This window comes from Petaurus breviceps, unplaced genomic scaffold (genome assembly GCF_028583685.1).
Source record: "Petaurus breviceps papuanus isolate PSGF00001 unplaced genomic scaffold, PetGlider_PUasm1.0 90879, whole genome shotgun sequence".
In the NCBI taxonomy this organism is placed as follows: Eukaryota; Metazoa; Chordata; class Mammalia; order Diprotodontia; family Petauridae; genus Petaurus; species Petaurus breviceps.
This window is the reverse complement of record NW_027187368.1, coordinates 12739702-12764452: the sequence shown is the minus strand read 5'-3', so window position 1 is coordinate 12764452 and position 24751 is coordinate 12739702. Positions and strand designations below refer to the sequence as shown.

At 43.2% G+C, this 24751-nt stretch overlaps 1 protein-coding gene across 1 annotated transcript in view; it reads right to left on the bottom strand.

Annotated features, from left to right (window-relative positions):
* Positions 1-2387: 2387 nt before the first annotated feature.
* Positions 2388-24751, bottom strand: part of RSPO4 (R-spondin 4) — a 39551-nt gene continuing 17187 nt past the window's right edge. The window contains exons 2-5 of the mRNA XM_069073976.1: positions 15091-15279; positions 13891-14031; positions 11608-11796; positions 2388-2479 (exon numbers count right to left, since the gene is read on the bottom strand). Of these exons, the coding sequence (XP_068930077.1) occupies positions 2403-2479; positions 11608-11796; positions 13891-14031; positions 15091-15279 (596 nt within the window). The 3' untranslated portion in view covers positions 2388-2402. The remainder of the gene's footprint in view (positions 2480-11607; positions 11797-13890; positions 14032-15090; positions 15280-24751) is intronic.

The following is a 24751-nucleotide window of genomic DNA, read 5'->3' as shown; positions in this document are numbered from 1 at the left end:
TTAGTGGAAGGAGCATTGGAATGGTCATCAGGAGCCCTGGGCTTGTGATCCCAGACCTGCCACTAACTTGCTGCATGGTCTCAGTCAAGTCATTTCCCTTCCTTGGGATAGAGTTTTCTCTCCTAGAAAATGAAGGGGTTGGACTGGATATTCACTAAGCCCCCTCTGTCTCTGACATTCTATGTTCTATGTTCTAAGTTCCCTTTCAGTTCTAACATCCTATGTTCTAGGTTCTGAGGTTCCCTCTAATTTCTGTTCTATTTCTCTTTCTCCCAAAGGTATTTACTTCTTAATATAAAGGCCTGAAGAAGCAGAAGAGCCTTCTAGGCCCAAAGGAATGAAGTCATAATGATGCAATCAGTGGAACTGATTTATTTCATCAAGGGACCCTAGGCTGGCACCCCCACAAAAGTACCGGATTTAGAATCAGAATCTAGGGTCAGACCCTAATTCTGGTACTTGCTATCTGTGTGACCATGGGCAAGTCATTTAACTGAAACGGAATTCCAGTTTTCACATCTGTAAAATGGGGATAATAATAGTACCTTGCCTCACAGGATTGTTATGAGGCTCAAATGAGATAATGTATGTGTAAAGCGCTTGCCAACCTTAAAGCGCAATATGAATGTCAGCTATTATAATAATAATATTTATTATTATTGTCATTTCCCTTTTCTGGGACACAGTTTCCTGCTCAATAAGATAAAAGGGTTGTGCATCTCTAAGGTCCCTTCTAGTGCTAAATCTAAGATCTGTGAAAATCTACCTATACAATTGGCCACCCTCTCTGTTCTCTTGAGCTCTAGGGCTCATGTAGGTTCCTTATTGGGAAGAGCCCATGACTACATTATTACCCCCAGTCCATCCCTGTTTTAATTCCAGGCTGCTTCTGCACCAGGTACAGTTGGCTGACAGGGTTATGGAGAATGTTCATGTATTTGCGTTAGGAGGGGATAGGTGGTTGTCTAGAATTCATAATTAGGACTGGTGTTGATGGCCTGGTCCTACAGGGAAGAGAGGTTCTCCAACCTGATCTCTCTTCTCCCAATAGCCACCAGGGTTCTGTTCATAATAAACAAGTTAGACACCTGGAAACAGCTAGAGGGATGAAGGGACAGGAAGGAGGTTTGATGGAGCAGGAAAGCAGGAGGGAAGAATCCAAGCCTCTGCAGGAGCCACAAGAGTATTTGACCTGCCTTGGGACAGAGGCTTAAGATAGGTTCTCATGACCTTGTCCTCCCTACATGGAGCTGAGCAGAGGGTACACCAGCCTCCCCACTTTAATAAGAAAAGCTCATCCTGCATCTGAACCTGCTCTGTTCTTTTCCTCCTTTACCAGAAAGAAGTTGTGGCCACTTCCTCAGCATCAAAATCTGTTAAGTTTTCAGGTATGTGAGGTCAAGTCGGAGACCCTCTCTGGGTCTCAGTCTCCTCCTCTGTAAATTGAATGGATTGGACTGAATGATCTCCAAGGGTCCTTCCAGTTCTGACATTCTATCAGGTGAGAGGGAGGTGCCCTGTGACCCCAGATCAACGTCCCTTTGAATCCCTCAGATGTATGACTGCTGAAGGTCTGTGCCTTGTGAGGACTGGAGTTGATGGCCTGGTCCTACAGGGAAGAGAGGTTCTGCAACCTGATCTCTCTTCTCCCAATAGCCACCAGGGTTCCCACTGGGAACAGCTGAACTCATGGGGTTTGTACAAAGAGGGAGAGAGAGGCTTATGGCTAAGCAAAGTAGGGCTTGAAGTCTCCCGGTGACATGTCTCCTGCTCCTTTGTCCTGGACAGCTGAAATAAGTCTATTGTCTCAGTCCTCTGGAGATGATGTCTGTTCCTTAGCTACAGCCCCCAAGTTTGCAGCCAACATGAGGAGCAGAGTGGGCTTTTTCCTGTGGCTGTCTGGGACATCAGGAAGGGTGCTGGTGGCCTTCCCAATGGACTTGCATCTCTCTAGGGTGCTGTCAAAGATCAACCCTGAAGTTTGTAAACTTATTTGTTTCTTTTGAGAAAGAAGGGGAGGAACTGGAGAAAGGAAGGAAAAAGAAAGAGAATAAAGAAGGCAGGAAATAAGAGAATGGAAGGAAGAAAAAAAAGAAGAGAAGGAAGGGAACACGACGGAGGCAGGCAGAGAGAGTAGAAGGAAGAAGAGGGATGACAGAGAGAAATGAAGTAGAGCACAAATTGAATAAATGAGGAAGAAAGGAAGGAGTGAAAGAAAGACAAGCAAGGGAAGATAGGAAGGAAGGGGAGGGGGGAAAAGCAGAAAGGGGGAATGAAAAGTGTTCCGTTTTCCCTGGATGGAAAGGGCCAGGTGAGTGGGGGGCCACTGATGGGTGGCTGAGTCACTACTGCCCCTTTCTTTTTCCTGGCCCAGATGGCCCTGTGCCAGGTGGGGGTGGCGTTCAGTGGGAACGCTCCATCTTTTTCTCTTTCCGATGCCTCCTTTCCTTCCTCCCCCTCCTTCGGGTTAGATTTTTCTCTGAAAGAGGAAGACAGAAAACCATTTCACTCTTTGAAAGGCATGCATGGAGATAACAGTCCCTCTAATGCTTTATGATTAACAAACTGTGTCACATCCCTTTTTGATGTGATGGAAAGAGTGACTTGGGGTCAGAAGACCTGGGTTTGAACTTTAGCTTTGTTACTTTTTCCCTGTGTGACCATGCGCAGTCCCTGAACCTCTCTGTGCCCTGGTAAAATGGGAGTGACTATTTCAGAGAGCTCTAGAGGAGAGTAGAAGGAGATAAATTGAAAGTTGATTCAGAAAGTACCTAAGAGCCTGGAAGTGAGAGGAAAAAGAGAATGTTAGACTCTAGGAATTATCTAATTCAATCTCCTCATATCATAGATGAAGAAATTGAGATTTTTTCCATAGATGATAAGGGGGCACAGATGGGAGGTCATTTTCCCCTCCCACAAGACTCCTGTCAGAGATGGGACCCTGGGCTAAATGGGCCATAGGGCTAGCCATGGTTTCGCTTTCTTCCTGTGTAAAATGAGAAGGTTGGAGTGGATGGTTTCTAGGGCCTCTTCTGGCTCCAGCCTTCCATGGTCTTTGTGTTAAAGTCCCTTCTACCACTATTATCCCTTCTAGACCTTACATTCAGTATTCCTTCCAGTTCTCACGTTCTATGTTCTAATGTCCTTCCACATTTAACATTCCATGGTCTAAGGTCCCTTCTCCATCTGACATTCTATGTTCTAAGGTCCCTTTAAGACTCTAATGTTCTTAAGTTTTCACTGGATAAATCGAAACACATCTCATTTCTACTCAAAACTCACCTCTGTGCCTCCCCAAAACACAGAGCCTCTTTTCCAAAATTACCTCTGGTTGGGTGCAGGGGTGGGAAAATATCCTCCCTTGGGATCTGACTTCACTTATGGACCCAATGCCTTTGTCTCTGTATCCCCTGACTCTGGATTTCTGAGGCCTGTAAATAATTCTGCTTTGCTCTGTCTCCCACTCTGCCAGTCTAGACAGACGCCTCCAGTGCTCCTGCTCCCTCCCTGGCTACTGTTCTTGGCACAGAGAGGAGCGCTGTCTCCCCACCCTTAGCTTTTATGATCTGAGACATGGAAACTTCCTCTAAAAATTCAGGAATCCTACTTTAAGGGAAAGGCGCCTTGGAGGACGCGAGTGCCAGCAGACACAGCCAAGGATGGAAAGATCCCCAGGGAACACAGCTCAGTCCAGGGATTGAATCAGCTGCTATCAGTTCAACCACATGCTAGTGTCTCCAGGTCTGATGCCACCCATAAACATTTCCTTCCCATAAAAGAGAAACACAGGGGAGAGTGCAGTACAGTGGACATCCCACTCAGCTGGGAGCCAAGAGACTCTGCTAGAATTTGCTGTATGACAGTGGGCTGTGTATCACCTCACCTCTCATTTTCCCATTAGGCAGCCAGGCGGCACAGTGGAGAGAGCTGGATTTGAGTCATGACGACCTAAATTCAAACCCAGCCTTTGACACTCTATAGCTGTGTGACTCTGGACTTAACCTCTGTGTGCCTCCGTTTCTTCAGCTGTAAAATGGGGATGATAATAGCACCTACCTCACAGAGTTGTGTGGATTAAACGAAGTAATCTTTGTAAAGGGCTTAGCACAATGTCCGGCACATAGTAGGTGCTATATAAATAATGCTCATTCATTTTCTTCTTCCTCCATTTGTAAAACGAGAAGGTTGAACCATGGTAATAATGGTCTATAGAATTTATATATTAAAACATTTATATATATATATATATACAGTAATAATGATATATAGTATATATAGTAATAATAATATATAGCATTTATGCAGTACTTTAAGATGGGTCAAGTGCTTTAATTATATTATCTCATTTATTTCTCATGCCAACTGTAGGAAATAGGTGTTATTATTAACTTAATTTTACAGAAGAGGAAACTGAGGCTGGGAATGAATAAGAGACTTGCCTCGGGTCACACAGCCAATGAGGGTCTGAGGCAGTATTTAAACTCAGGTCTTCTAAGTCCAGGCCCAGGGCTCTCTCCGCTGTGCCTCCTAGCTACCACCCAGTAGAAACAGCACTTTCAGAGGACCTGGGTTTAACTGCTAGGCTAACAAATTAGCTCTGTGACTTTGGAGAGGGCATTGAGCTCCTCAGCCTCAGTTTCCTTACCTAGAAAATGATGAGGTGGGACTAGATTACCTCTAATGCGCCTTTCACCTCTCATCCCTGTGATGAATGATCTGAATTGAGAGCCCTCTCCTTTCTATTCTGACATCTTATTTTTAAGGCCCCTTCCTCTGTGATTTGAACTGAGGCTTTCAACAAAAGGAAAAGAAGTAGCTCACGTGTGGCCTTAGATAAGACATTTAACCCCTCTGAGCATCAGAGCCTTCTATAAAATAAGACAATCAGACTAACACCCTCTCAAATCTTCTTCTATCTTTAAATCCTGATAGCGATTCCCATTTCTATAAGGCAAAATGACTATGCTCACACCAGCCCTGTGAGGTAACACAGGTATTATTCATAGGAAAGGAAACTGAGGCACAGGAAAATGGAAGGATTTGCTCAAGGTCACAGTGCAAGTTCATGTCAGAATCAGGATTAGAATTCTCATCTCAACTTCTATTCCTATCCCTTACTTTACCTCCTTAGGCAGAGGATTTCCCCAGAGGAAGTATGTCACCCCTCATCCAAACCTAAATATCTCCAAGCCATGCCACCTGAGATCCAGACTCCACTTCTGTCCAGAAGGTCCCATCCCTCTGACCCTGGGCTCTGACTGGGGAGTTCCACCTTGCCTTGCCCTGTCTCAGGCCCACCATGCCACTTGCCTGTCATCTCTAATCCATGCTGTTGGATGCAGGATTCATATTCCTCCTCTTCCCCACCCCCCCACCTCCATTTTCCAACTCTACCTTTGAGAACAGCAATTAATTCAACATTATTGTTTCCCAGAAAGCACATGTCAATCCACTTCACTATGATTCCAATCACCATTCACTCCAATTAACCTTTCAAAACCTCTCCTCCCCTAGATGTGCTGTCTTTCCCTATTAGAATGTAAGCACCTTGGAGGTCAGAACTGTTTCTTCCTTGTATTTGTAATTCCTGATACTTAGCACTTAGCCTGGCACATACATACTAAATTCTTAATGCATGCTTATTCATTCATTCATCCCTTCAAAGCTGCTCTCTAAGCCTTTCCCAGATGAGTCTAATTAATATAGGCCCAGTAAGGTGTTGGTGTCAGAGAAGGACTTTAGATCTTAAAGATCCTATCACTGGTTAATCATTATCATCAAAGAATTCACACTGGACCCTTAGTTATCCTTACTAATCCTTAGTTGGGAGGGTCCTTGGACAGAAGATACTATCTGAATCTGGGATCATACTGGAATCTTTTCCAGTTTAGTAGGACCTATCATAGCTTCGGTTCCACTGACATTTACAAAGCCTTTGAGAACTCAAGGCCATCTTCAAGCCACAGGGAAATATCAGAGAAGGGTAAGAACCGTAATTTCTTTGGTATGGTCCCTTATGGTTTATGAAGTGCTTGAGAGACAATGTCTCATTTGATTTCTACAGGGGACAATGACTTAATTCAAAAGATGTCAGTCTTGGAAGGGTGGAATTCTGGTCACTGTGGCTGGCAAGGGGGACATTTTAGGGTGGGCACTTTATTTTTCTGACCTAGTTGTCTGTATTTTATCTCCCTCGTGTCCTCTGAGCACTCTGAGGTCAAGGATTGCATCTTAACTAAACCTTTTATCTCTCCCAGAATCTAGGATGGGTTTCTGCATTCAGTAAGCTCTTGACAAAGATTTGTTGATGGGGCCAGTACTCCCAGCTCCCCAGGCTGATTCCCTTACATCCAACTAGGTTTTACAAGCTGGCTAATAGGAAAAAGGGAGAGGGAAACAGGCCAGAGTCACTGAATCTCTTTGGGGGCTTCCTCTGAGTCTGAATTGGGTATAAAGAGTTTGGAGCTAGAAGACCTAGTTCAACATGCCCCTCCACCCCCTTTTTACAGGTAGGGAAACAGGCCTAACAGACAAGTTAAATGACTTGCCCAGGGCATCACAGCAAGTGTGTGGCATAGTCAGGATTCAAATACAGGTCTGATCCCAAAGACAGTTCTCTTTCCAGTGTAATTTACTGTGTCCTTCCCTTCCTAATCTCCAGCCACTACAAGCTTTGGAGCCAGGAAAGTCGGTGAGTTGGAGGTTTGTCCCTGTCTGGGATGTGCAAGGGAATCAGCCTCTGCTGCTTCCTCAGGTCACATCTGCACACACACAGCACAAGCATGGGCACACTCACATCCCCCCCCCCCCCCCACTGACTGTCTAGTGGGGAGTTCTGCATTCTTCCTCCTTTGCTCACATTCTGTCTTAAGGACAGAGCAGGGGGGAGGAGGAGCTATGGTGAGGGGAGAAAAGTTTCCCCTAATTGGCGCCAGCTGCCTCCATGTTTCTGGTTAGGTCAAACTTCCAGTGGTTCTCATCACTCTGTAGGACAGATTGTCTTCAGGTGTTGCTATTCTGAACCACAGTCAGAGGGAAGTTATTTGATGTGTCCTCCATACATGTGCTCACATGCACACACATGGATACAGATACGCTCACCCACACAATGAGCCATGTACTACTAAACTCCCAGGGTTGCTGTGAGTAAAACAATTTATAAACCTTAAACTACTGTAGAACTATTACTAATTCATGATAGTGAATTATTAAGGCATCGAGGTGGCACAGTAGATAGGGTGCTAGGCCTGAAGTCAGGAAGACCTGAGTTCAAATACAGCCTCAAACATGTCCTAGCTGTGTGACTCTAGGCAAGTCACTAAACCCTGTTTGCCTCAGTTTTCTTACCCATAAAATGAGCTGGAGAGGGAAATGGCAAACCACTTCAATACCTTTGCCAAGAAAACCCCAAATGGGGTCATGAAGAATTTGAAATGACTGAACAAAAATAAGAAATTATTACTGTTATTATTTGTGTCTATAGTATATCCCTTCAAATAGATTATGAGTACCTTGTGGGCAAGGCTCATGTCTCATTCATTTTTGTTTGATGAGCCAGGGAAGGAAGGAAGGAAAGAAGGGAGGGAGGGAAGGAGGGAAAAATGATGGGAGGAAGGGAAGGAGGGAAAGAAGGAAGGAGTAGGAAGAAGTAAGGTAGGAAAGGAAGGAAGGAAGGAAGGAAGGAAGGAAGGAAGGAAGGAAGGAAGGAAGGAAGGAAGGAAGGAAGGGATGGAGGGAAGGAAGGAGGAAAAGCAGGAAAGAAGGGGTAGGAAGAAGGAATGGAGGGAAGGAAGGAATGAAGGAAGCAAGCATTTATGAAGTGCCTACTCTGTTTCAGGCATTGTGCTAAATGTTTTACAAACCTTATCTCATTCGATCCTCACAACAGTTGCAGAAAATAGGTGTTATTTATTACTTTTCTCTTTTTACAGTTGAGGAAAAAGAGGCAGATAAAGGTTAAGTGATTTATCCAGGGTCACTCAGCTATTAAATGTCTGAGAGTGAATTTGAACTCAGGTCTCCCTGACACCAGACTCAGCTCTCTATCTACTGCAACACCTAGCTTTCTCTACATAGTAGTCATTTAATCAATGTTGAATTGAAATCGAATGAAACATATAGACATACTGCAACAACCACAAACACTGATTAAGCCTTTACAGGAGCCCTTTGCTCCCAGCTGGGAGAAATATGTAATTTAGATAAGACTTGATTTCTACCTTCATGAAGCTTACAGTCTAGGAGGGGAGTTAGACACCAAGCAACAATAATAGCTGTAATTCACAAATTATATATACAGCATGCATGTTACACACATGCAGGTTCACATTCAGAAACATGTATGCCCACGAGGAGTTTCTGTGAGCAATGATAAGGCTGGGGTGGGGGCAGGGGGTACAGGGAAGGCAGGGAGGCTTGTATTTTCTCTTTCAGGAAGATAAGAAGTCTCCTAGAGGTTCATTGGATCCAGGATGAGAAGGGGCTTCAGAGATCATTTGGTCCAGCCTCCTCTTTTTACAGATGAAGAGACTGAGACCCAGAGAGGAAGCCTTGGCGTTTTGCTAAGGTCACACAACTCGTGAGTAACAGAGTCAGAATTCAAACCCAAGTCTGGCTCCCATTTCACTGCTCTTTGAACTCATTTCATAGCTTGAAGGGCTTTGCCTTCAATTAGCAGCAGTAAGGAAAACACCAACAATGCTCTTAAAGTAGGGATTCTTAACCCTTTTTGTGTCAGGGATTTCTTTGACTGTCTGATGGACCCCTTCTTAAGGTAATGCATAAAGGAAAATATATAGAATTACTAAAGAAACATTAAAATATTAAATGAATATTAAAATGAAGATGCAAATTTTTTCCTATCCAAGTTCATAGCCACCCTCCCTCCCCCCAAATTTTTTAACCACATATCCTTTGAGCATCGAAGGACTCCAGATTCAGAACTCCAGTCTTAAGGTCTTCAGTTTCATGTCCAAAACCTAATATTCATTAGCAATGCTTTCTATATTCCCTCTGGTGATAACACGTGTGATTACATAAATCTCCAGAAATAAATAGTCTTCAAGTTTGGGGAAGTTCCAGGAAGATGGCAGCCCTCTAAGGTTATGGTCAGCTTGGTGAATAGTTGTCCCAGTATCCTTTAATCACTGTACTGACTGTCTCATTGCTATCAGTTCACATGAGTATCTAGGAAATGTCAAAGAGAGTGGCTCTAGAAATTCTGGGAAGGAACAATAACTTAGAGCTAAGAGGACCAGCCCCCCAACTCTCACTTCCCCTCACCCACCTTTGGTGTTTGTTTTTTGAGGGGTAGGACACCACACTTGTGATTTTACCACAGATGAGAGGAGCTGGTGAGTACCCATCAGTCTATTCATTCAACAGTGGGTTTACCTGGTCGGGTCTGTGTCTCTCTTTCCAAGACCTTGACTCCCATTACTCATTCTTATTTATTTCTATCTAGTCTCTTTTTAGCTCCAAGCTCTTTTGATCACCTGGCCTGATTTGGTTGGTAAAATTCCAGTCACACTTTTTTTTAACTTGCCTTTATACTGTCGTTGTTCATTCTAACTCACTGGTAGTTTTGAGGCCTGTTGACTACCCTCAGTCTGTTTTAGCCCATCTGCCTAGACAGTTTTGCCGGAATGGGGGATACGGTGACCACTGCACATGCTACAGCTTCTTGGAGCTACAGGTGAGAGTAAAACATACTATATTCCTGACCAAGAGCTTATCATGTCTATATTTTAAAGTATGGCCCAGAAATTTAAACCTTATTCTCAGACACCATTTCTACTACCCAAAACAAATTTGTTTTTCTTCTGAAGTCGTTGCCTTCGATCTGCAGCAGTGAGGAAAACACCACCTGCTCCCCTCCATTTCTTGGTCAAGACTATAATTTTTAGCAGTGCTTTCTATAATCCTTCATTTGTGGCCATGTCAATCACCAGAAGTGACTGAAGTAGTCAAAATGTTTGACAGGACTTGGGACCTTCTTCCATTGACCCATAAGCAGTATGGGGTATAGAGGGTGTTCAAGAAGGACTATCATCTCTGGTGTGAGGGCTGCTGAGACCTTTTCAGGGATGCTCACTCACCTGTGGTGTCCACTTTCACCCAACTCTCACCTATGGCTCCAAGAAGCTGTAGTATGAACAGTAGCCACACCCCAGTAAAATTGTCTTGGCAGACAGGCTAAACCAAGTTGATGGTAACTGACTGGCCTCAAACCCATGAGTTAGGGCAGTGTCTACCCCGAGCATGTGAAGACTCCTCCAGTGGAATGGGCAGATAAGAACAATGTATGCCAACGGCAATGAAGACAGATTAAGCAGGTGCTGGGGAGTGTTTAGAATTTGGTCAGGCATCAAAGAAGCCAAGGTCATCCACTGCACCCAGGACAAATGCCAATCATCTTGACTTTTGTCCTGTTACTATACGTTGGTGACCCTGGGAGAGAGAGCGAGGCTACTGACTTGGTGCAATTCTGCCTCGCTTAAATTGGATTTTATAAGGCAAGACATCACCCATAATGTCATTGGTGGTCTTCAAAAGTGAAAGATCAGTAACAACAAGCAATATCCAGGACCTAAGCAGCTGAGTGTTGTAATGGATAGAGCACTGGGCCTGGGGCCAGGAAGAGCTGAGCTCAGATCTAGCCTCCTGCAGACACTGCCGGTGTGACCCTGGCTAAGTGGCACAATCTCTGTGTGCCTTAGTTTTCTATACCTGTATAAAATGGGGATAATAATAGCGCCTACCTTCCAGGATTGTTGTGGGGATTAATCCATAAGTCACTTAGCACAGTGTTTGGCACATAGTAAGCGCCTAATAAAGATTGCTCCCTTTCTTCCAGAGCCTTTCAGCATGTGTTACAATAAAGCTGGTCACCTCTTTCTTGCTCAGGGGGTTCCATTTTAACACAGGTATCAGGGATAACCTAAACCCCATTATACTTTGACTCTACAAGGTATGACTTTTTGGGAGATTCCTACAGTCCAACAATGTCCTAAGTCTTTTAAATGCCTTTACCAAGGACATCAATCCTTTTAAATATGTTTCCTGGCTAAAACTCCTACAGTTTTTCCTCTTGTCAGTAAAAGAGGATATTTATTAGAACTATCCCAACTGAGCCAATCAGGTATAAGAGTGACGTCCACTTTTCCTGTCTTCTATCACTCATCACTAGGTCAGGCTTTTCCTTCATGTCAGCCACCCCCACCTTCTTACCTAAGATAAGAACCAAGGTTCCTGTAGACCATTCACACAGATAATTACCTAATTTGAGGCTATAGTGGGGTACATGTAGCCCAATTGTGATTCTGTGTCAAGAAAGGGAGCTTGGAATCATGGTTAGGGCAGCTCTTAGTGCAAGGAGTCAGGAGAGCTGGATTCTGGTCCTTGCTGTGTCATTATTGGCTCTGTGACTTCCTTTCTCTGGGCCTCAGATGCCTTGCCTATAACACAAGGGAGTGAACAAGATGGTCTGTAGGGCCCTTTCTAGCTCTGACAATCTCTATTCTAAAATCTATCTTAATAGTTTCTGATTGTAAGGCTGTCTCAGCCCCCCAGCAACCTGGCTTGTTATGGGCCCACTTGGGTCCTCACCTCCAGGGCAGTGCCTCCTGATGGAACAATTTCTTGACTCAGATACGGCTTGGCAGGCTGCCACTCCCTCCTCTCGACTGCCTCGGCTGACCTCACGAACTCGAGTCTCCAGGCCCCACGCTGACCCACAGGTTTTCCCATCCTGGCTGCAGGGACTCCAGATACTCCAGGGTCCAAATTCACATTCCTCTACATGGAGTGGAGTGGGGGTAGGGGTCAGAAGGAAAGAGAAAGAGAGGAATAGAGTAATAAAGTAACCGATAATTCACATTTCCAAAGAAAGACTTAAGATCAAAGATTTAAAAACCAGAATATACTTTAGAGACCAGTTAGTGCAATCCTTTGATTTTACAAATGAGAAAGCTGAGCCCTACAGAGGTGAAATGAATTGTCTGAAGTCACATGAGGCAATAAATCAGACCCAGAATTCAAAATCAGGCTAACTCTAAAGTCAGCCCTCTTTCCACTGGACTACTATTCCAGCCCCAGTGTTCTGTGAGGTGGGCTATATAGTATTGTGCCCGCTTTATAGATGGAAAAACTGAAGCCAACAGAAGTTTAAGTGACTTGAGTCACACAACTAATACCGTGTTTCCCCGATAATAAGACCTATCCCGAAAATAAGCCCTCCCCTTACTGTGTAGGATTCCTCTAAGATAAGCCCTCCCCCGAAAATAAGCCCTATTGAGATTGCTACTGTAGTGAAGGTGATCCCCTGCGCTACACGCTACATTACGGTACCCTCTGTATGCACCATCCCCCCTCCCCCGTGAAACGCACGCCGCGCTCCAAGCTGCATCCAATCAGAGCTGCAGCAGTGAGCGCGTCATCCTTTTCTTCCCCAGTGATTTGCTTATTGAATAAAGGTACATTTTTTTGTTCACATTTACCTGTTTATTAAAATTCCTGTCAATGTTCATTAAAATAAGCACTCCCCTGAAAATAAGCCCTCTGGTGTTTTTCTGTCCAAAAAAAATAATAAGACAGAGTTTTATTATCGGGGAAACACAGTAAGTCTGAGAACTGTTTAGTGGTTGCTTTGTTTAGTAGACAGAGAACAAGTATCAAAGCCAGGAAGATCTGCAATGTTGGGCTTGGAGTCAGGGAGACCTGAGTTCAAATCCAGTCTCAGTCCTTACTAGCTGTGTGACCCTGGGCAAGTCACTTAATCTCTGTTTGCCTCAGTTTCCTCATCTATAAAATGGGGATTAATAATAGTACCTTCCTTCCAGGGTGATTGTGATGATCAAATGAGATAGTAATTGTAAAGTTAGCACAATGTTTGGCATATAAAAGGTGTTATGTAAATGTTAGCTATTATTCAGATCCCACCTTTGACATGTAATGGCTGTGTGCCATAAGGGAAAGTCATTTAACTCTTCAGTGCTCTAGGACTAGATCCTCTCTAAGATGTCAAATTGTGGAGAAGGTGCCAACTTACAGAGTGAATTTCCTCACCTGGAAGTTCTCTATACCAGTGAAATTACAAGTCTAGTTTCTATCCCTCTCGATTCTGAGTCTGATGCTTTTTCCATTACATGATGTTGAGTTGAAGCAAGGACAGGGAGGGAGCGGGGGTGGTGGTCATATTCTCCCATCATTTATCCCAGAATTTGATTCTTGGAAGGGACTTTAGTGGTCATGTGGTCCAGCCCATATATGAAAGGAATTCCCACTAAGACAAACACAAGTGGTCATCTGCCCTCTTCTTGCAAGTTTTCCCTGCCAAGGAGCAAAAGCCCATCACCTCTCCAGGCAACTAATTGTACTTTGGGGCATCTACAATGGTTCTTCCTAATGTCAGGCCTGAATTCATCTCCTCAATTTCTACCCATTTCTTCTACTTATGCCTTATGAGTGAGTCTAAGCAGAGAGATCCATTCTCCATTTGACAGTCATTCAGACTTGAAGCTTGTTATCATGTTCCCCAAATCCAGGGTAAACTAGCTCCTAGTTCCTCCAATTGATAGTTCATAATCATTATTAATGATCACAGTAATTATAATCTCTACACTTAAGAATTAATCATTATTCTTTAAGTTCAAAATACTTTTCCTCCCATTTTCCCATTGGATTGTCACAACAGTGCTGGAAAGAAGAGTGTACAATTGTGATTTTTTCCCCTTATTCATAGAGAAGGAAACTGAGTCTCAGGAAAAAAAGTGATTTGTCTGAGATGGCCATAGAATTAGGTGGTAGAGCAGAGTCTTGGTCCTAGGTCATAAAGAAAAAATTGAGTAGGGTAGGGGAGGTTGAGGCAGTGGCCTGTGGTTTCTGGCTTACCTTGGCATTCCCACGTGCTCTGCTGGGCAATGGTGCCTGGTGGGCAGGTGGGAGCACACTTCCCCTTGTGCAAATAAAACCTCCTTTTGCACCGAATACAGAAATCTTGGCTGAAACAGCTCTCACAGGTGGACCCACATTCTGTAACACAGCAACAGCTTCTGCCATGAGGGGCAGCAGGGTGAATGTCCCCTCACCCCCACCCAGGAGCCATCAGGAGTCAAGGAGGGGCATACTCCTCAGCGGAGATCTTTGGGAAGGTCGGCAAAACACAAGAGTATGGGTCCTAAATGATCCTTATCATGGAATTAAAGAACAATAATTAACTTTTATATATCACTGTGAGGTCTACAGTGCTTTTTACATATGTTATCTTTTCTGAGTCTCACAGCAACATTGTCGATATTTTTTTTTCTTTTTTGGTTGGGGGAAGGCAATTGGGGTTAAGTGACTTGCCCAGGGTCACATGGCTAGTTTTTGTGTTAAGTGTCTGAGGCCGGATTTGAACTCAGGTCCTCCTGACTCCAGGGCGGGTGCTCTATTCACTGCACCACCTAGCCTCCCCCAACATTGTCAATATTGAGGCTGACAGTTAAGTGATTAGCTCTGTGATCTTGGGTCTCAGTTCTCTCAAATTAGGCCATCAGACTCAATGACATCTAAGGTTCCTCAAGGCTCTGAATCTATAATCCTACAATTTGCCCAGGGTTGTGTAACTCTAAAGTGTCTTTGTTGTCTACACTTCATTATTACTTCTAGGTCAAAGACTGTCAAGCAGAAAGGAACCTTAGGAATCCTCTAATCCAACTGCCTCATTTTATAGGAGAACCTCAGTCCAAGACAAAGAAAAGGACTTTCCTAAGACCACATGGTGGGAGGTGAATTTGGACTCGAAAACCCAGCATAGCTTTGTCCTACATGCTGCACTGACACCTCCATTCCCTATGAGCTGAAGCTTGAGGTGAAGATGATGCCCTTATTTGAGTTTAGGCCCAGAGAGAACAGGTGAGTGACTTTACTAAGGTCACAAAGTGAGCCTGGGACCAAATCCCCATCTTTGAATTCCCAGATCAATTTGCTACCTACTCACTCTTGTAAACAAGGTCATGGAAAGAAGGAAGAAAAAAATCCTTCTGGGATCTGGGCTGGGGGAAGAAGTGTGATACAGAATAGATGTTCTTGGTCACAAGCCCCACGTACTTTTGCACCTGTTGACCTCGTGGCCACGCACACCAAAGTAGCCGTGAGGACAGTCATGTACACACTTCCCGTACTGGCGGATGCCATCTCGGCGGATATGGAGGAAAAGTCGTGGCTGGCAGGTGGAACAGCCATTCTCCTCTGAGCAGATCAAACAGCCGGTGCAATTCTCCTTCAGCCCGACCCCTACTGTAGCAAGAACCAAGGTGTGGGTGAGATAAAAGAGAATCAGAGACATCCAGACTTAATAGCAACATGTGTGCTCAGTAAAAGCCATGTCCTCCCCCCTTCCCCTGCCTTGCAAGGATACTGAGTTACAGAAGTACCTTTTATCAAAATATCCACAGACCAGAAGAGCACAACTCCATGGAAATGGAGAAAAAGGAACACAGTAACACTAATGACACAGGGCACTTTTCCTTGGCCCATCAAGGCAGTAGCCTACAAGCACCAGCAATAGCCATGCTTCGATGCTGGCGATCTGATATGACCAAGCCTTAGCTTTAGCCAGTTATTTTTGACAAGAAACCTTGTTATGCTCTGTAAATGAGAAAGTGCTCGTATTGTGGGACCCACAGTGTTGGAGTGCCCTGCCTTAGTGTGTCTCCCTCAGAAAGTCCCCATTCAGGCCTGGATCCAGAGAGCCGTGACTAGAATATTGTTCCACGTCTACATCAAAGAAGGCGCTGTACTCTGTCAGCAAGGCAGAATCGTAGTAGCTGAAAAGTAATGTGAGGCGTACAGATTTCAAGACATCTCCACTCCAAATGTTCCTGAAGACTATTTGTGCCCGACCTGTGGTAAAGCTTTCCAAGCTCATATTGGTCTGATCAGTCATGGTTAGACACATTCTACCTTGACGCCAACAAAGAGATGTTATTTTGGTTGTCTTTGACTATGAAGGACAACAACCATGGTTGCTAGGAAGAAGAGATCCCTGTGTTTACCTTGAGCAGTAGGAAGAAAGTTGGGAGTCTGAATTGGTCATATTAGGAAGAGCCGTCATTGATTATAAAGTCTGCGTTTAGACAAAACCATCTTGGCTCTTGTCTGAGAGGACAGTTGCAAATTAACTTTGAGGTATCCTCATTTCTATCCTTTACCCATAACACTTGTCAAACAAGTAAGTAGTGAAAGAGAGACAGAGACAGAGAGTTTGAGTTCAGCAGGTAAAGAAGCCTATGCTATACTAAAGTATAACCCGAAGGAAATAACTATCAACATCATAATTCCAATTCATTTATCATGGTCCTCTACAGTTAGCAAAAGGCTTTGATCTTATGTGACCCTGTTAGAGTTGACCAAATGCTTTTCCAGGTAAATCTTATGTGATGCACATTTTTTTCAGATAGTAACTACTTGGCCATAGGTCCAGAATTCTCAAAAGGGTAATCGAGGCAGGTACTATGTGTTTCTCTGCCTCCACTTGCCTCCAAGACACTGCTAGCTGTATGTCTTCTCTCACCACAGATTCCCTTTGTTTAAACTGCTAGACTCATAGAAAGTCAGAACTAAAGGGACTCTTAGAACATAGAATGTAACAAATAGAAGACACCCTACTTAAAGCACAGAACATTGAAGGTCAGATCTGGAAAAAATATACATATACACATACACAAACACATAAACATATATGTATATATACACATGTATGTGTATATAATTTATATACATATAGCCTTAGAACATAGAATATCAGAGCTGAGAGGCACTTTAAAACATAAAATGTCAGAACTGGGAGTGACCTTAGAACGTAGAATGTCAGAGCCAGAAGGGACCTTAGAACATAGAATGCCAGGGTTGGAAGGGGCCTTGGAGAAGACCTAGTCTAACTGCCTTATTTTATCGATAGTTGAAGTCCAGAGTGGAGAAGAGACCTGCTCAGGATCACACAGTGTGTTAATAACCAGAATTAGGCCCTCAGACTTTCAGTCCAGGTCTCTTCCCACCATACCCCCATCTTCCTCCCAACCTTAATGCTTCCCTGGGTCACTGAAGGAGGGGAAAGCACAGACTTGGGACAATCACATAATCACACAATCCTTTTGCCTTCTGTTTTACTCTAGAGATAATTTTATCTGTCATGTGAGAGGTTGACTTAAATACTAACAGATCAGTGACAGTTAGTGTTACTGTGGTTAGAACATTGGGCCTAAAGTCAGGAAGAGCTGAGTTCCAATCTGGCCTCAGACACTTACTAGCTGTGTGACACTGCCTCAGTTTCTTCATCTGTAAAATGAGACTAACAGCACTTCTATCTTCCACCATTGTTATGAGTCTCAAATGAGATAATATTATAAAGAGTTTAGGCGCAGTTCCTGGCCCATAGTAAGTACTTAGTAAATGCTTATTCCCTAATATAGATCTCCCTGCCCGAAACTTTGTGTGATGTTGAGATCATTTCACTCCTCTAGTCAGCAAGCATTTATTAAAGCCCCTACTATGAGCTAGGCACTGGGCTAAGCCTCAGCTAATTTCTAAATCTGTTCAAAGGAATGGTATGACTAGATGTTATCTGGGGTCCCTTCCAGTTCTAACATTCTAATGTTTCTTCCAGCTCTGGTACTCTACATTCTATGTCCTAAGATCCCTTTCTTTTCAAATCTTCTGACACTCTAAGGGCCCTTTCAGCTCCCACATTTTATGTTCTCAGATCCCCGTAGATCTCTTGTTCTGTGTTCTACCTTCAGCTCTGACAGGCCATGAAATGAACTCTTGTTGGTTGGAGTGCCCTCGTGTGTTTGTGCATTGTAGTATCACTTTACATTTTTTAAGGGCACGATATTGTTTTTAATCACAGCACCAGTAAAATTTGTTAGGAAATCTTTCTCCCCTTCATGCTTATTTAGTTCCCCTCACTCCTTCCTGCTCCTTTGGACTGAGAAGACTCTGAGTAATGGTGGCTCTTCTCTTAATATCACTTTTTCAAAGGCCAAGAGAATATGGTTTTTATTCTCACGCAGGCTGGAAAGTTCTCCCACACAGACAGCTTCTCGATGGTGAGGTGTGCTTTTAATAAGAGCCTTGTAGCTCTGATTGCAACCTCCCGGAGTGTTCTGAGGGCTACAGATGTGATTGTGGTCCCATGAGACTCTTTTCTGTAATCTCTGATATTCGCTTCAGCTCCCCCGACTTGTGCTGTTTCCCAATCAACACCATCTTTTGAAAGAAAAATTACTAATTTGACCCTCTAAATACCATCACACATAGCTTTGGAGTTATCTTGGTACAATTTAAAGAGCCCTTGAAATATGGTCTAGTCTATCTTAAGGGCATTGGGCTGTGAATCTTAGAAACCTAGAATTATATGTAACTCATAGAATTTTATAATAGCACTTTAGAGGCTCTAGAATCAAAAGGCCTGGGTCAAATACCACCTCTGATGCTCACTACTTGTGTGACTTTGGGTATCTTGTTTAATATCCCTGGGCCTCAGTTTCCTTATCTGTAAAATGAAGGGGTTGGATGAGTTGGTCCTAGTGAGGCAATAGAAAGGCATCTGGAGATCTGAACCAGTTCTCTGCTCAGGCCTCCATAGACAGCTCTGCCTTTTGTGATTCCAGTTCCCAAGAGAGTAGAATGAGTTGTCTAGATGGCCATAGGGAAAGTGAAGTCTGTCTCCCAGGGGAGCTGTAATTCATACCAGCATGAGGCCAGGCCTGTAGTCCCAAGAGCTATGTTCAAATCATCCTGAATGTCAAAGGTGACATAGCTTAATATAACAGGATCTTGGTAACAGGAGTAAGTTGTTCCTTGGGACAGGCCACGTGCACAGAAGGTTCAAGGGTCAGTCGCTCATTGAGACGTTTCTTCCATTTGGCCTTTCTTACCTTTCCTGGGCTCCTGTACAGTAGCGGGGAGTATGTTACCTGGATACCAAGTGAAGTCATCGGCATCTCAATGCTCAGAGCAAATGCTGTATTACAGGGCTGGGACATGTGCAATGAATTTGAACTCTGGGAACCAGCTAAAGTTAGCCCCAGAAGGCAATAACAAAAGACTACCTGGTTTCTGAGTGTGGTAGATGATATTACCTAGTACTGAGCCTGAACTTGGCTGATGACTAGGACATGCACAGGAAGAGCAGGCCACAGTGGCCTTTGGTGGCTACTTCTCTCTGAGGCTCTTAAAGCCCTTAACAATCTCCCTGGAGGCACTGGGCCTGGAGTCAGGAAGACCTAAAATCAAATCCCAGCCTCAGACACTTATTAGCTTTGTAATCCTGGGCAAATCATTTGACCTCTGTTTGCCTCAGTTTCTTCAGCTGTAAAATGGGGATAAAAACAGCACCTGCCTCACAGAGTTGTCATGAGGATCAAATGAGATAATATTTGTAAAAACTGTTTAAAGTAGTGTGTGGCACGTTTTTTGTTGTTGTTTAGTCACTTTTCAGACATGTCCAAACTCTTCATGACCTCTTGCAGTTTTCTTGGCAAAGATACTGGAATGATTCGCCATTTCCTTCTCCAGCTCATTTTTACAGATGAGGACACTAAGGCAAACAGGGTTAAGTGATTTAGCCATGATCACACAGCTGGTAAATGTCCGAGGTTGGATTTAAACTCGGGAAGATGAGTTTTCCTCACTCTAGCCCCAGAACTCTATCCACTGTGCCACCTAGCTGCCTGCCTGGCATATATAGTAGGTATGATATAAATGGTTATTCTCTTCCCTCCCTTCTTGGTTACCTTTGTGATACAATCACATTGGGGCTTGAGGCTCTAAGAACTGAAGCGAGTGGTTTCAACTCTAGAACTCTGAATGGAAGTCCTACTTGGGTGATGTTGAGTCTAGGTTCACATGTTGGTGGCCAGAGCATCACTTATCTATCAGCTCCTGTCCATCAGAAATAGGGTTGAGGCAAGAAGGGAAGAGGAAGGCAGATGACCTTCTCCCTCCCTTCCCCCACCCCCATGCCCAGCCCCATTCAACTGATGCCAAAAGCAAATAGAACATTTTGTCACAATGCTGCATCATATGGTGAAAAGACTGGCAATGAGAAATCCTGGATTCAAGCCCTTGATACGTCATTTACTAGTAGTGAGGATATGGGTGAGTTACATTCTTTCCTCTCTTGAGTTTCTGACTCTTTCTCTATAAAATGAGGAGGGTAATCCCTGCCCTACCAATCTCATGAGACTGTTGTAAAGATCAAATAAGATAACTAATCTAATTAAAACTCAAAACATAATATATAAGTCAGAAGTAATAACAGTAATGGTAAAAAAAAAAAAAAGAACAGCAAAGAAGAAGCCCCTTTCCCCAAATTATCTCATTGTTTGAGATTCTACCATCAGTGAGTGCTTCCTCCCTTGGGGGTCTTCAAGACTGTTTGGAAAGTACAAATGATCCTGGGAAGTACCATACCCTCTACTCTTATCAGCTCCACTATAGCTGATATAAACCTAAGAGCAAGTTTCTTTCAATCAATCAATAAACTTTGGGGACAGGACACCCAAAGTTCCCTGAGAATAGGATCTAATGGGAGGAGTTGGGGGTAAGTAATTAAAAAGAGGTGAGAGGGTGTCAAAGACAAGGTTCAAAATCTTAGGTCCAATGAAGTCTGAAGAAACCCAGGGAACACTGGAGGAAGTAAGACCTCAGAAAAAGAGGAAGAGTCAGCCAAAAGCTATCCCAAGGGTCAGAGAGAGAAGGAGGCAGGAGGAGGAAAAGGAGGGAGAGGGGAAATAGAAGTGGAGACAGGCAGGCTGGGTAGAAAGCTTGGCCACTCACAGAGGGAGAATTAGGAAACTGGGAGATAGGGAGCCAGCCTGAAAAAGGCGTGGAGACTTGGGATTTGTTCTTGGCTCTGCCCCAGACTTGCTATGTAATTCTGAACTCCTTTTTTTCTCTGAAAGCTAATATCCTTGTCTTTAAAATACGGAGGTTGGATCGAATGATCTCTAATCATTCTGTTCAATCACCTTCCAAAGCTAACATTATATATTCTGCATTCTAAGGTCTCTTCCAGCCCTGATAGTGAATTACCCAATGTCAAGGTTTTGGGGGAAATATTTTGGAGTGCTAGGGACGGGTCTTTTGGCCTGGCGACACTGAACTCCCCCTCCTCCCAAGCAACTAAGTGGTTGGCATTGTATTACTGAAAGTCTATCTGATATGAATAAGAGCTAGCATTTATATAACTCTTTAAGACTTACAGTGATTTACAAATATTATCTTGCTTTATCCTCACAAAAACCCTGGGAGGTTAGGTGCTATTATTATCCCCATTTTACAGAGGTTAAGTGACTTACATAGGGTCACAAAGCTAAAGTTTGGTCCCCATCCTATCCAAGGACTTTCTCATGGGGTTCAGACTGATCTGAGGAGAAAAATCCACTCCTAACAACAACAAAAACCTTTCAATAGAATCACCACTTGTCTGCATGTCTGCTGAGGGTTGAGCCCTGTGCTTTGGGCTGAAGAAGAAATAAGGAATACATTTATAGTATAGCTGGAAGGACAGGATTCAGAATAGCTCTCTTCCATTTCTATCACACTTTATAGCTTAAAAAGTACATTCAGAATGTCAGAATTTGAAAAGATGATATAACACAGAATATCAGAGTTGGAAGAGAATGAAAAACATGTGAGAATGTCCATGAGGAAAAGAACCTTAGAATACAGAATTGTTTAAACTATAAGGGACCTTTAACATAAAACAGAATATCACAGGGGGAAAAACCTTAGAACATAGAATACCAACTGTAGAAAGGACCTAAGGATATAGATTGCTAGAATGTGAAGGAATCTTATAAATGACTTAGCCCAATCTTTTCATTTTACAGAGTTGGAAACTGAGGCACCGCAAGTGTCAGTGACTCACACAGCAGGTCAATGGCAGGGGCAGAACTCAAACTCAGGCCTCCTCTTCAGAGTTCTTTCACCACACTGTGATCCCTCCAGATATCTGGAAGAATGAAGTGTTTCCATAACCCAAAGAAATGGAGCTATTATATATAGTGGAGTAAAAGGCAGTTGGGTAGATTTTTTAGACAGAATCCTATTTGGAGTCCCCCTCAGATCATATCCTAAGGGGAGCACGTCGCACTGACGCACAAAGTTGGATTCTTCCTCCACATCCTTTCCTCTTGACATTGTTGGCATGAGAGGGAGTTGAGAAATTAGGGTGGGGGGAGATTCCCTGGGTGGCTGAGCTCATCTAGGCTTTGTGGGGGGTGGGAAGGAGGGAAGAATGATCATGTGAAGGGATGTGTGTGAGAGCACATAAAAAAGAAATGAGCCTCTTAGGGGAGGTGGTTGGCAAGGAGTTATTTAGGGGCAGAGACAGTGGCTCACTGACCCATCTCCCATCAATCCTCCAGTCCCATTCTCCTCCAGAGTCTCAGGGTAACAGTCACGGGTCTGTGAGGGTGTCCCTCTCTTTCTGGGAGCCCCAATCCTGCCTCCTCTATCTCGAGACTTTGCTTCTCTCTCATTAACAATCCACCTTGGACCCATTAGATTGCTCTGGACTCAATTACACATTGGTTTAATGCTTGCAACCTTTGCATCCCAAAGGCTTTACCAGCTGTGCCTTTAAAAAAAAAAGCTACAATAAAAATAAACATTCTTTTTTGATTCCTCATTGTACAACCAGCTGGAGATGGGAGAAAGACTTTTCCATTGACTCTCTGGGTGCCTTTGGGCAAATCACTTCCCCTCCCTGGGCCTCAGTTTCCCTATTTGTAAATGGAGGGTGTTGAATTGGATGATCCACAAGGTCCCTTCCAACTTTGATATCCTATGTTCCACATTAGCTCTCAACCATCATAATCTTTTCTTTTTGTGTCATGAATTTATTATTGTTGTTGTTGATAATGATAATTTCATTCTTCTCATCTTTTTTTAATAATGTTTAGATCAAAACAGTCCTGGACCAAGTCACTATACTACACTGCTACTATTCTTTTACATTTAATGTTCTCTGGCAATAAAATAATTACTTTTTGTAGCTGAATAAAAGTGTTGGAAGGTCTGCTCAGAACAGAAAATGTTCCTGGGACAACTCTTATAACAGACCAGGAAAGGCCAGGAATAATATGTACTTCATCCTGTTTCTGCGTGATTTTGATTTCTTCTGCTAGTCTCTGTATTTTGAAAGTTTATATTCCACATAGTTTGGAGGTTATGAGAATTTGATATAGCAATATCAATTTAAAACATTATTAAATGTTTATGATCAATGCTATGTCAGGGTGACTGTGGGCAACAATTTTGTCTGTGAAAGTTGTCAGTTTCAACAGTTTATTTGTGGAATTCTCAGGATTATTTTGAAGTCTATATTTACAATATGGAGGGTTTATGAAAGATATCACACTTCCACTATATAATTTTAGCTACTAGATTGTCTTGCTAGGTATTCAGTACATGCCATATTTTAGCAACTTGCAGTGACATGACTTCTACCATTTTCTTATACCGTGTTTCCCCGATAATAAGACACTGTCTTATTAAATTTTTTGGACAGAAAAACACCAGAGGGCTTATTTTCAGGGGAGGGCTTATTTTAATGGACATTGACAGCAATTTTAATAAACAGGTAAATGTGAACAAAAAAATGTACCTTTATTCAATAAGCAAATCACTGGGGAAGAACAGGATGACGCGCTCACTGCTGCAGCTCTGATTAGATGCAGCTCGGAGCGCGGTGTGTGTTTCATGGGGGGGAGGGACGGTGCATACAGAGAGTACCGTAATGTAGCGTGTAGCGCAGGGGATCACCTTCACTACAGTAGCAATCTCAATAGGGCTTATTTTCGGGGGAGGGCTTATTTTAGAGGAATCTTACACAGTAAGGGGAGGGCTTATTTTCGGGGAAACACAGTATAATCCACACTGACCACTAAGTCATGGCTCCTAAAGGAGAGCTCTTCAGTAATTTCTGATGGCAATAATATGAATAGCAAACATTTATTTAGTACCTACTATGTACCAGTCACTATGCTAAGTACTTTAAAATATTATCTTATTTGATCCTCATAACAACTCTGGGGGGTAGGTTAATCCCAATTTTTACAGATGAGGAAACTCAGGCAAACAGAGGTTAAGTGACTTGCCCAGGGTCACACAGCTAATAAGTGTCTGAGGTCAAATTTGAACTCAAAACTTCCTTTCTCTAGGCCTGGTACTCTATCCACTGAGCCAACTAGTTGACTCTATAATTTGTATAGTGCTTTGTAATTTTGATTCTAATTTGAGACATATGATGGCTCTGTTAGGAAGGCAAGACAGGTATTGTGATCTCCACTGTATAGTAAATGAATAAAAGAGAAATAAGGTTACACAGTGAGTTGAGGATGAATTTGGGACTAGAAACTAGGCCTACTGTCTTCCAGTCTAAGACTCCATCTTCTATGATCACACATATACTTGTTTCTGTGAGTATTCTATTTTTTAAGGCAAAATTATATTGAGAGAAGCTGGAATCTCAGCCATTTGAAGTTAATTCTTGCATAGTAGAAAGAACATGGAATTTGGAGTCAGAGGACCCAAGCTCTGTTAATTGTACATAAACTCGGTCAAATAACTTTCCCTATGTGATCCCCAGTTTCTTTCTCCCTAATATGAAGGGATTGCATTTGAAGGTCCTTCAAATCCATCCTAGCTCTAAAAAAATCCAATGAGCTCCAGACCAAAGGTCTTGTTCAGAAATGGTGTC